Source organism: Ictalurus punctatus, chromosome 18 (genome assembly GCF_001660625.3).
Source record: "Ictalurus punctatus breed USDA103 chromosome 18, Coco_2.0, whole genome shotgun sequence".
In the NCBI taxonomy this organism is placed as follows: Eukaryota; Metazoa; Chordata; class Actinopteri; order Siluriformes; family Ictaluridae; genus Ictalurus; species Ictalurus punctatus.
This window is the reverse complement of record NC_030433.2, coordinates 24,342,617-24,355,410: the sequence shown is the minus strand read 5'-3', so window position 1 is coordinate 24,355,410 and position 12,794 is coordinate 24,342,617. Positions and strand designations below refer to the sequence as shown.

The window sequence follows — 12,794 nt, the reverse complement described above, 5'->3', positions numbered from 1 at the left end:
TTGTTCTCAGCTATTCGTCTCGTCTTTCTGGATTTGTTTTCGTACGCGTCAGTTTTGCCGAGTGGAATCACGTGAACGTTGCAAAAAGCGAATCAGTACGCACGTTTAAGAGCTGTTCAGGGCTGCGTCCCAAACCGCAAACTATACACGCGTTGCCTTATCGTGAAGCGTGTGAAATGAAAAGAGATCACCCCAAACCACGACAGTCAAATAAGAAAGTTTAAATAGCGACGATACCATCACTGGGCTTCATTTATCTTTTAGTAAAGTTGTGTGTTAATGCTTGCGTAAGACAAACTGAACAAAAATATTCTGCTGGATTTATTATAGTTTCAGAAACGCTGATTTTCCTCGTACTCGTGCGTGTACGATCAGGTGTAACATGCGAAGAATTTTTTGATGAAGGTTTCCAAGCTGAATAATTAATAAACACACACATAGTTGTGTCTATCATACCTTTACTCGTGAATGCTTCAGATGTTTAAACGTAGATTACTTTCTGACTTTCACTCAATGGGGTTTTTGGCTCCATACTTTTAACTAAAATATACAGTTTTCCTCCATAATTTCTTTTTCCTCTTGCGCACAATCCGGGTAATAAAGGCTCAGGGTTATTCATACTGTCTTTCATTTTTCCTTTAATCAACATTGAGGCACATTTTTAGAACAAATGTTAAGTGACTTCTTTGAAGCAATCAAACTTCCACACATCACTGTTTATACACTATATGGCCAAAAGTATGTGCACCCCTGAACATCACACCCATATGTTCTTGTGAACGTCTCATTCCAGATTGATTCCCTCTGTGTTTCCCGTTATAATGCGCTCCAGTCTTCTGGGAAGGCTTTGCACTAGATTTTGGGGCGTGGCCGTGGAGATTCGTGTTCATTCAGCTACAGGAGCGTTAGTGAGGTCGAGGTCAGGCGCTGATGTTGATGTAAGGAGACTCCAGTTCCAGTTCATCCCAAAGGTGTCGAGGTCAGGGTTCTGTGCAGGACACTCGAGTTCTTCGACCTTCTTCCAACCTTCACACACCGTGTCTTCATGGAGCTCGCACTACAGCATACAGAGACGTTCTAAACAATTGCGTGCTTCCAACAGTTTGGAGAAGAACCACATATGGGTGTGATGGTCAGACGTCCACAAACTTTTGGCCTTATCGTGCAGGTATAAGCACGCACGTCTTAAATAAGTGACATTATTTTGTAAGAAGTGTTCGGTCTGTTTTGTCCTCTGTGGTTTTGTGTTCTTGTGTAAATCCGGAGCAGCACACGGAATTCTTTCCGGTATGAACCTCACAACATTTTCTCATCGCCCGGATCACATCTTCACACCGACCTTCAATGTAGTTGTTGGCTTTCAAAGAGAGAAAAGACGCAGAAATGTTTAATTTAGGTTAAGGTTTACATTATATTGCAGTGAAACGAGGTTTACCTTGTAAGCACTTCTGTATAGCGCAAGCTTGCTTCTGACACGGATCCTTCCCCGGCATCCGCCTGGCTGAAAGAACGTCTTCCACTTGCTGGAGAAATCAACAGCGCTGGGTACACACTAAGACGTTCAATACTCCCTATACACGTGCCCTACCTAGGGCACGATATAACAGCGTGTATGTATGATGTAGTGCACTACATGGTGAGAGAGGGACGCGTTCAGGACACTGTTGTAATCCGCTGACAGCCTTGTGTGCGTCTTATTGATTTCCGACCAGAAACGAATTTCTTCCTCATTAAACCACATGTAGGATGGATGTTTCGTTTACAAACGCAATGTCGGTGTAATAAGAAAGCATCCGCCGTTTTCCTTTTAAATATATGTTTGAATATATTCTTTTGTAACGAACGCAAGTATTTAATTAAACGATTAACATGTCTTTGGTGTTGTCCCCGGAACTGTTTGATTGTAACGCAGCCAAGTGACGCTAATGCGGAAATACTTCATACAAGGAGGGGAAAACATTAGTTGAAAATCAGGGTTAGGTAGGTCTTATTTAGCTTTTAAAACAAATACAATGGCAATAAGCGCGGTGCATTTAGAGTCAGATGCTTTTCTAGTTTGTATGAATCACGCCTTGAGTACAGAGAAAGAAGAAGTCATGGGGCTGTGCATCGGCGAGGTGAAGTAGTGGAAATATTTTATTAGTACTAATGAAATTGTTGCATGTCGGACGTCTCCATTTTGGGATTTGTGTAAATAAATGATCACCTCCACAGGTTGACACAAATCGCATTGTCCACATTCACTCGGTTATTATTCTGCGGCGGTCTGACAAGAGGAAGGATCGTGTGGAGATTTCTCCTGAGCAACTTTCTGCAGCCTCCACTGAAGCTGAGATATCCTTTCACTACACACACTACATCATCATCATCATCATCACACACTCATCATCATCATCACACACTCATCATCATCATCATCATCACACACTCATCATCATCATCACACACTCATCATCATCATCATCACACACTCATCATCATCATCACACACTCATCATCACACACTCATCATCATCATCATCACACACTCATCATCATCATCACACACTCATCATCATCACACACTCATCATCATCATCATCATCACACACTCATCATCACACACTCATCATCATCATCACACACTCATCATCATCATCACACACTCATCATCATCACACACTCATCATCATCATCACACACTCATCATCACACTCATCATCATCATCATCATCACACTCATCATCATCATCACACTCATCATCATCATCATCACACACTCATCATCATCATCACACACTCATCATCATCATCACACTCATCATCATCATCACACTCATCATCATCATCACACTCATCATCACACACTCATCATCATCACACACTCATCATCATCACACACTCATCATCATCACACACTCATCATCATCACACTCATCATCATCATCATCATCATCACACTCATCATCACACTCATCATCATCACACTCATCATCATCATCACACTCATCATCATCATCACACTCATCATCATCATCACACTCATCATCATCACACACTCATCATCATCATCATCACACACTCATCATCATCATCACACACTCATCATCATCATCACACACTCATCATCATCATCACACACTCATCATCACACACTCATCATCATCATCATCACACACTCATCATCATCATCACACACTCATCATCATCATCACACACTCATCATCATCACACACTCATCATCATCATCATCACACACTCATCATCATCATCACACACTCATCATCATCACACACTCATCATCATCATCATCACACACTCATCATCATCACACACTCATCATCACACTCATCATCACACACTCATCATCATCATCATCACACACTCATCATCATCATCACACACTCATCATCATCATCACACACTCATCATCACACTCATCATCATCATCATCATCACACTCATCATCATCACACACTCATCATCATCATCACACACTCATCATCACACTCATCATCATCATCATCATCACACTCATCATCATCACACTCATCATCATCATCATCACACACTCATCATCATCATCACACTCATCATCATCATCACACTCATCATCACACACTCATCATCATCACACACTCATCATCATCACACACTCATCATCATCACACTCATCATCATCATCACACACTCATCATCACACTCATCATCATCATCACACTCATCAGCATCACACTCATCATCACACTCATCATCACACACACTCATCATCACACACTCATCATCATCATCACACTACATCCTCCTCATTATTACACTCATCATCACAAGAACAACACTGTGGGATTTTTCAAACCGATGTAATGTATCTTATTGATCAGAGCAGATCTTCTCAAAATTCTCACAGACCCCCTCAGTACACATTAATTTTTTACAAATAAACTATTAAAAAAAACTTACACAATGTCTAAATGTGTACAATAATATACAGTCCTGTGCAAAAGTCTTAGGCGCATGCAAAGAAATGCTATAAATCAAAGATGCCTTCCAAAAATAATGAAATTGAACATTTGTACATAAATAAAGTCCTCTGTTAAAAGCAGTAAACGATAATAAACTAAACCAAGTGGATATGAAGCGTAACAGCGCTGTGCTGATTAAAAACGCATCATCGACTCTGCAGATAAAACCCACAGACTTCACCAGGACTTTGGGTTTGTATTATGTGAACTGTTCCTTTCTTTACTGCCAAACAAACATTTCCCTGTAACGTTTAATTGAAGTTTTGTTTTCAAAGTCATGATTGGAATCGAATTTATATTGATTCAATAATGCAGAAGTCATAAAAGAAACATTTAAGAAAAAAATTAGGGTGCCCAAGACTTTCGCACAGTACTGTATAACTTTATTAATGTCTCAACTTTCCACCCACAGAACCTATTAGTTTCCATTCAGTGTTATTCATAGGTACAATAACTTTGATAACGGTAAGTTATAATGTCCACACGTAAAAAACGAACTAAATATGAAGAAAAAAGAAAGTTTTATTTCTTAACCTAAAAGCACAGGTTGGCTGAGATGACTGGACGTCCTGTACGGGTGGTGGGATGGTACCACTCTCACCCTCACATCACCGTGTGGCCATCACATGTCGGTCAGGTGTTCTCAACGACCTGCAGAATAAACACACACACACAAATATCTGACGAAGAATCTAATGAGTTACTGCAGCGTGCTTATATAATCACTGTAGATGTGGTAAAAGTCACGTGTACACACCGTTTGTAGAGGAACAGGGAAGATATTCAGGGTTACACGACTTTTATCCTGATAATTACTTCACTAAGGTCGTAATTAAGCGTGTCTGTGTCACTCTGCAGATGTGAGGACCCAGGCCATGTACCAAATGATGGATCAGGGTTTTGTTGGTCTGATCTTTTCTTGCTTCATAGAAGATAAGAACACAAAGGTAAGAGAAATACACGAGTTACACGTCGAGACATTCGGGGAATAAACCTCAGGCTTGCACCTGGTACAAGATGATGTTGATTCATAAGTCAGCGATTCAGTATCTGATACGATTCGATTCATTATCCTCGATTCAGATTGGACTTTGTTCAGAATCTGGAGTTGGCCTAGTGTTACCTCGTGGATGCTGATGAAATAAAGAAGGAGCACTTTAAAAAGATCAGAGTTAAGATTTGCCTTTTAAATCAATGCATCAATCCGAACAACTGCATCGGCACACGTCAAGTTTCTCTTAACTGACATGCTAACGTCCTTTTTAATTTTTTTTTATAAACACCGCTAACATTGCGTATGGTGTATACATCTCGATGTTCCGGGTTTGTTGTGTTAACTAACGCAGTAAATAATTAGTTCCATATACCTAAAGCACAGGTTCCCAAACTTTAACAACCCCAAATGGACATTATGGATTTTCCGCCACCAAAAGCTTCGGGTCACGCTATATTATTACATTCCGGATTTATAATTTAAGACTCAAATATTGTATCTTGCTAATTAGGAATTCAATCAAATTACTTTAATTTTATTATCTGTAGCTGAGTTTATGGCTCTATTCCGCCCCCTAGTGAAATAACAGCGCTTTAAATTCAATAACTGCCCACAAGACAATTTTCATTTAGAACTAAATGTGGATTCTAAATCCGGTTCTCGGACCATGGACCGGCTTCAGTTTCAGGACCGCAGACCTAGGACCACATTTCTAGGACCCTAGTTTTGGAGGACCTAAAAAAAAAGTGCACCCAAGGCAGTATTTCCACCAAATACTAACTACTTATAGTTTTAAAGGTTTATTACACACAAATACTGCTTTCTCTCTTGCAGTGTAACCTGGTTGCTAAGAGCTGCATGTTGAGCAATTCGTGTGACTAATTAGCATAATTAACTCATCAAGTATAATGAAGAAGGAATCATATGCTCTGGCCTTTTCAGTCACTAGATCTGAACTACATGTTTTAAAGTACAGAGTAATAAATTAGGTGAAGTAAATGAATAAAACTAAAAAAAGAGGAGACTGATTTTGCAGCTTTGCTCATTTTAACGATGGCGGTTCTCTTTTAGACGGGTCGAGTTCTGTACACGTGTTTTCAGTCAGTGCAAGCCCAGAAAGGCTCAGAGTAAGTAATGAACATTTCTTTACTCATTTATTATTATTATTATTATTATTATTATTATTATTATTACTTTTTGTTTACAGACATCATGCTTTACTTAATCATCAGTCTTTTATATGTTGATTTTGTTCATATACAGCTATTTGAATGCGTTCATTTCATTTGTCTAACCTGATCCGTGATGTCTTTCTTATTCACGAGTGAAGTCGCAAATTGTTCTCGAAGTACGTTAGATTTGAAAAATCGTAAATTTCCAAATGACACGAATAACATTTCTCCGTATTGCGACGAGGTACGAGAGAATCGAGATTCCAATCCACGTGATTCCTCACGAGGCCATCGGTAAAGTGTGTCTGGAATCCGCAGTGGAACTTCCCAGAATTCTCTGTCAAGAGGAACAGGACACGTACAGGAGGATTCACAGGTGGAATACTGTTCTCACTTCCTTCCGTTTAGGGGGGGCCAAAACTATCGACATAATGTTCCTTGAAGCCACCCGAGGGTTTTAGTAAGCGGATTTGTTAGACGCGTTTAAACGCTCAGGATCCAGCGCAAAGAGAAAGTATTCTATGATGAAATAAAATAAATACAATGAAATAATGAATGCAAAATAAAAACCACCGCATGATGTGTTGGAATCACATTTCTGTGATATTATCGTGGAGACCCATGCAGGAAGTTCTAATCTAAGGTCACATGGTAATTAAGAGCAGCCTAAGATGATTGTTCTGCTCATTATGATGATTCGATTTCTTTTTATGAAACTTGTACCGTGGGGAAATGAAATATCTTTCGCTCTCTCTTTTGTTTTCTGTAGTTTAACTCATTTGGATCCAATCACGAAGATACACAATGGATCAGGTACACCGCTTTACCGCAAATAAATGTGCTCTGCAAATCCGGTTAGAGCTTATGGCTTTTTTTTTATTATTATTTTTTTTAATCAACTTGTTTGTTTAATCAGTTTTCAATTTGGAAAGCATGTTGTGAACTTGTTTTTAAAAAGTTCTATATAGGGTAAAATTATTATTATTATTATTATTATTATTAGTGGTAGTAGTAGTAGTAGTAGTAGTTGTAGGTATTGTTGTAGTTGTAGCTGTAGTAGTTGTAGGGGGAGTTAGTAGTAGTTGTAGGGGGAGTTAGTAGTAGTTGCAGGGGGAGTTAGTAGTAGTTGTAGGGGGAGTTAGTAGTAGTTGTAGGGGGAGTTAGTAGTAGTTGTAGGGGGAGTTAGTAGTAGTTGTAGGGGGAGTTAGTAGTAGTTGTAGGGGGAGTTAGTAGTTGTAGGGGGAGTTAGTAGTAGTTGTAGGGGGAGTTAGTAGTAGTTGTAGGGGGAGTTAGTAGTAGTTGTAGGGGGAGTTAGTAGTTGTAGGGGAGTTAGTAGTAGTTGTAGGGGGAGTTAGTAGTAGTTGTAGGGGGAGTTAGTAGTAGTTGTAGGGGGAGTTAGTAGTAGTTGCAGGGGGAGTTAGTAGTAGTTGTAGGGGGAGTTAGTAGTAGTTGTAGGGGGAGTTAGTAGTAGTTGTAGGGGGAGTTAGTAGTAGTTGTAGGGGGAGTTAGTAGTAGTTGTAGGGGGAGTTAGTAGTTGTAGGGGGAGTTAGTAGTAGTTGTAGGGGGAGTTAGTAGTAGTTGTAGGGGGAGTTAGTAGTAGTTGTAGGGGGAGTTAGTAGTTGTAGGGGAGTTAGTAGTAGTTGTAGGGGAGTTAGTAGTAGTTGTAGGGGGAGTTAGTAGTAGTTGCAGGGGGAGTTAGTAGTAGTTGTAGGGGGAGTTAGTAGTAGTTGTAGGGGGAGTTAGTAGTTGTAGGGGAGTTAGTAGTAGTTGTAGGGGGAGTTAGTAGTAGTTGTAGGGGGAGTTAGTAGTAGTTGTAGGGGGAGTTAGTAGTAGTTGCAGGGGGAGTTAGTAGTAGTTGTAGGGGGAGTTAGTAGTAGTTGTAGGGGGAGTTAGTAGTTGTAGGGGAGTTAGTAGTAGTTGTAGGGGGAGTTAGTAGTAGTTGTAGGGGGAGTTAGTAGTAGTTGTAGGGGGAGTTAGTAGTAGTTGTAGGGGGAGTTAGTAGTAGTTGTAGGGGGAGTTAGTAGTAGTTGTAGGGGGAGTTAGTACTTGTAGGGGGAGTTAGTAGTAGTTGTAGGGGGAGTTAGTAGTAGTTGTAGGGGGAGTTAGTAGTTGTAGGGGAGTTAGTAGTAGTTGTAGGGGGAGTTAGTAGTAGTTGTAGGGGGAGTTAGTAGTAGTTGTAGGGGGAGTTAGTAGTAGTTGTAGGGGGAGTTAGTAGTAGTTGTAGGGGGAGTTAGTAGTAGTTGTAGGGGGAGTTAGTACTTGTAGGGGGAGTTAGTAGTAGTTGTAGGGGGAGTTAGTAGTAGTTGCAGGGGGAGTTAGTAGTAGTTGTAGGGGGAGTGGTGGCAGTTGTAGTAGTCATTGTTGATGTAGCAGTTACTGTAGTATAAGTGGTCGTTGCTGTAGTTGTAGTAGCTATAGTAGTCGGAGGAGTTAGTAGTAGTTGTAGTACAAGTAACCGTTGCTGTAGTATTATTAGGAGTTAGTAGTTACTGTAGCTGTAGTTGTAGAAGGAGTGGTGGTTGTAGTTATTGTAATTGTAGTGGGAGTTTTAATCGTAGCTGTAGTTGTAGGAGTGTCTGTAGTTAGGAGTAAGAGAAGTTCTAGTTGTAGTATAAATGCAGGTCAGTGGGTGAAGCTCTTTTGGCCTTTTGTGAGGTATTTGTGTGTGTGTGTGTGTGTGTGTGTGTGTGTGTGTGTGTTTCCCAGTATTCACCAAAAACCTGTGCAGTCAGATGTCAGCAGTAAGCGGCCCACTGTTGCAGTGGCTGGAGGATCGACTGGAGCAGAACAAGAAGAGCATCATGGATCTGCAGAAAGAGAAAGAGAGACTGACCCAGGAGCTGGCCTCGTTATAAACACCTCCATCACCACCATCATCATCATCATCATCATCATCACCACTACAGTGCAGCTTCAGGCCTCCATGTTCCACACTTAATGTATTGTGTAAAGCAGCTGGTGTACTGAACACAGCGGCCTTTCTGTCATACGGCAAGCTTGAGATCAGTACTCGGTGGTTATGAGGAGAGGAAAAAGGCGACTAGATGAAGAGAGCGAGAGCGAGAGAGCGCGATGCAGTGTCTGTAAGCGCCACTTTATAACGTCTATTATACTGTTGTTGTTGACGTTGTCAGTGTTTGTGACATCGTTGAGACCCATGCCACGTTCTCTGCTTCACCGAAACTTGCCTGATGTGACAGAAATGTAAATAGATTCTTTTGACTAAATATTTCTGTATGTTTTGTTTCACATCACGTCCTTTATTTTTTTCCATGGATGTCATCATGAACAGAATGTAATGGCAGGACTGTTTTTTCCCCCTCTTACACACGCACAATGCACAAAAGTGTCAAATTATAATATTATAATATTAAATAAACTGGGAAGGTTAAAAAGTCTGTAACGGGAAGTTCTCAAACTTTTTGCTGCGCACCTCTTAAGATCTCAGGGCTTTTCTTCGCGCACTTTCCTCTCATCCAGAATTATTAACTGTACGTGGTAGCCTTATGTCATGTGACTTCAACGCGGTGAGGGACGCCCTGGATATACATCTTGGAGAACCGTGGGTATGTAGCTTGGTGATGTCTCGTGAGAAGCCGTGTTTTATTACACTCATTACATTTATTTTATTTTAATCCCGCTTTTATTGAGTTGATTTAGCAATGTGGGGAATCAAATAAAACGTGGCCCCATCGTTACAAGTTGCTGGCCATGGAGCAGTATTCTTAAACAAACTAGCACTAAAGCATATTTTAAGTGGAAAAAAAAATCTGAATCCTAGCTAGTATTCATAATTAAAAGGTCATGGGCGCCCAAAGCTCACTGATGTGCTTTGAGGAACATGACAAAGAGTTTAAGGTGTTGACTTGACCTCCGAATTCCCCAGATCTCAATCCGATCGACTGTCTGTAGGATGTGCCGGACATACAAGTCCAATCCATGGAGGCCCCGCCTTGTAACTCACAGATCAATGGAGCCCCGCCTTGTAACTTACAGGACTCAAAGGATCTGCCGCTGACGTCTCGGTGCCAGAAACCACAGCACACCTTCAGAGGTCTTGTGGAGTCCGTGCCTCGACGGGTCAGAGCGGTTCTGGAGGCACAAGGAGAGAGGGACCTACACAATATTGGGCAGGTGGTTTTAATGTTATGGCTGATCGGTGTAAATATATAAGACATTTGTTGGGAAAGAGGACAAACGGTCATTTAGCATCAAGTTCAGTGTTTGGAAACTCAAAACATCCAGGATCAGTCGATTAGTACTAGCATGAACAACAAAGTTCCAGTGTTAAATTAAGAGCGCTAAACACAAACGAACACCATAAAAAGTCAATTAAAGCTTCAAAATAATCGTTTACCACCCAGAACCAAATCTGATATGACTCTGATATCGAACATCTAAACCTATTTCACTGTTTAATTTAACATTTAAAAGATTCACATCAATATCTTAGAAATACGCCCCATCAAGCAAAAGGCTGGACTGTGGATAAGTTTCAGAAAACGTTCCAAGAATAATCTATAACCACCCAAAGCCAGAAACCTTCTAATTAACTGAAGGATTGATTAAAACTAAACATTTTACAAAATTATTGTTATGCTCTGTTTGTTCCACAAGGGGGCAGGAAATGTCCAGTTGACACACTGTGAATAATTTCAGAGGTATTAAAAAAAAACATATATATATATATATATATATATATATATATATATATATATATATATATATATATATATATATATATATATAAATATATAAATAGTGAAGGGAAAATATGCAAAGAACATTCTCACCTTTTTTTCATAAGAAGATCAAGTTTTGATTGGAGTAATCTCAAGTCTTTCAAGAACAACACTTTACGATATGAGATGATGAAATTAAGAGATTATAAGATGTATACCATTTCAGTCAAAGAGAAAGAATCACGGGAGAAAATATTTACACTCTGAAAGCAGATATACACGCTCTGAAAGCAAATGCGTAAAAAGCATTAAAATGTCTGGGTTTTTTCCCCCTCCGTTAGTCCTTTACTGTCACAGCGTCACCTCTTTTGCTGATTCATACATACTGGGTGAGTAGACAGGTTTATATTGTGAAGGCCATGCTCCTGGTAATAGGGGGGAGAGCGAGAGAGAGAGAGAGAGAGAGAGAGAACTCCTCTTCCTTCACGTCAAATTACTGTTTATTACCCCTGGCACGAGGCACATTTTATTGAGTGCTAAGGGGAACCGACTCCAAAGTGCATTCCTCTATATATCTGTGAGAGAGCGTGAGTGTTCGCTTGTGTTTATCCCATAACGTCAGCGCCCACACCGTCCTTCATCTGTTCTGGGTAAACAACTGATAACAGCTCCCAGTGACATGCGTTGGGTCCCTGCGACAGTACTAGCAACATTCCCAAGTGTTCACAGAACAAGCGGGAACCCAAAGTCCCTTTAGTTTTATCGATATCTGACCAAGGCCTTCTCAAGGCGTACAGCAGACCTGTGTAATCTCTTTCCTTTTACTGTACACAGCTTCCCGACATGCTGGGGTCTTCGCTGTGCATACGTATGTGTGATTAATAAAGACTCATTATCATGATCTCTCGGAGATTACTGTGTTAACGTGTTAAATTGGCACTTTTAAACATCCGTGCACTTAAAAACAAGTCATTTTTAGTCAATGATCTTCTAAATGAAGCTGGGTTAGATGACAGATGGAGTGTAACAGTCCTCGATGAATCGACCTACAAACCTCACTCATAAGGGTTCCTGTAGCGCCGTTAGGAGAGCTGGAGGAATATTTAAAGCAATATTTTAATGCAGCAGGTGTCACTTGGTGATTTGAGTATCTTAGTACTGTACTAAAAGGTACTCCATGGAGTTTATTCGTAATCATTTACGAAAATCATTTACGTAATCGCCAAAATACTCTTCTACATTTATTGTGCGATTTCACTGAACTGTTATCAGCAACTACATCTGCTTTTGACTGTTTTATTATTGCAGGGGATTTTAATATCCATATAGATCATTCTCAGCACACGAATGGACCCACACACACTCGGGGCCAGACTCTGGATCTGCTCATTAGTCAGGGTCTAAACATCTGATCTACTGTCATTAAGGACGTGGGTCTATCTGATTATTATTGTGTTTTCTTTGATATATTGATTTCGCACAGCCAGACAGACCTACTTCTTAAGCATTATAAACAACAACGTCAACGACACACGTACTCTTTGCGCTGCGGCAGAGGAATCAACAAACCCGATGCGACGAGTTTGCGTCGTTCTTCACGAAGAAAATGGCGACCGGAGGAAAACGGATGCCGAAAACTCTAGAAGAGCCGGTACAGCAGCTAAAAACATCAACCTGCCGTCTTGACACACCCCCTATATCCTTTTCCAAAAACGTGTGCTTAGAAAAAGATCTTTTAGACATAGTAAATGCCTCAGTCCTCTCAGGCACTTTTCTGAAATCCCTGAAAACCGCAGCTGTCAAGCGGCTGCTGACAAAGAGCAATCTGGATAACACGGTTTTAAACGACTACAAACCAAGATCAAATCTTCCTTTCGTCGTCGAAAAGGTTGTTTTCGATCAGCTGAACCGACTTCTATCGTCAAATAGATATTCGGACGATTTC

The 12,794-nt window shown here is 40.4% G+C and overlaps 2 protein-coding genes and 1 long non-coding RNA gene across 4 annotated transcripts; 1 reads left to right on the top strand and 2 right to left on the bottom strand.

Moving 5' to 3' along the window:
* Positions 1 to 621: 621 nt before the first annotated feature.
* cmc4 (C-x(9)-C motif containing 4 homolog (S. cerevisiae)) lies at positions 622 to 1,502 on the bottom strand. Its single transcript, NM_001200476.1, is given in 2 exon segments — positions 622 to 1,357; positions 1,436 to 1,502. Coding segments are annotated over 2 exon segments (216 nt in total). The 5' UTR covers positions 1,494 to 1,502; the 3' UTR covers positions 622 to 1,199.
* A 392-nt stretch (positions 1,503 to 1,894) lies between these two features.
* On the top strand, positions 1,895 to 9,565 carry brcc3 (BRCA1/BRCA2-containing complex, subunit 3). Of its 2 annotated transcripts, XM_053687817.1 has the most exons (8): positions 1,898 to 2,117; positions 2,215 to 2,335; positions 4,547 to 4,633; positions 4,860 to 4,948; positions 6,067 to 6,122; positions 6,412 to 6,543; positions 6,937 to 6,980; positions 8,874 to 9,565. In XM_053687817.1, the coding sequence occupies exons 1-8, from the start codon at positions 2,013 to 2,015 to the stop codon at positions 9,020 to 9,022; spliced, it is 783 nt and encodes a 260-aa protein (XP_053543792.1). In that variant the 5' UTR covers positions 1,898 to 2,012; the 3' UTR covers positions 9,023 to 9,565. The 2 variants fall into 2 exon arrangements, with proteins under 2 accessions (XP_053543793.1, XP_053543792.1); XM_053687818.1 differs by lacking the exon at positions 6,412 to 6,543 and having other exon boundaries at positions 1,895 to 2,117.
* LOC124629137 (uncharacterized) lies at positions 9,328 to 11,306 on the bottom strand. The gene is made up of 2 exons (XR_006984028.2): positions 10,961 to 11,306; positions 9,328 to 10,283 (listed from the first exon to the last, which is right to left on the bottom strand). It is a non-coding gene; the product is annotated as an uncharacterized LOC124629137 (long non-coding RNA).
* Between the last annotated feature and the right edge of the window lie 1,488 nt (positions 11,307 to 12,794).

Excerpts from the sequence above, each read along its gene's own strand:
- brcc3 (XM_053687817.1), top strand. The coding sequence starts at position 2,013 with ATGGCAATAAGCGCGGTGCATTTAGAGTCAGATGCTTTTCTAGTTTGT. Across the intron at positions 2,118-2,214 it reads TGGGGCTGTGCATCGGCGAG|GTTGACACAAATCGCATTGT; the intron begins GTGAAGTAGTGG and ends TCACCTCCACAG. Across the intron at positions 4,949-6,066 it reads TAGAAGATAAGAACACAAAG|ACGGGTCGAGTTCTGTACAC; the intron begins GTAAGAGAAATA and ends GTTCTCTTTTAG.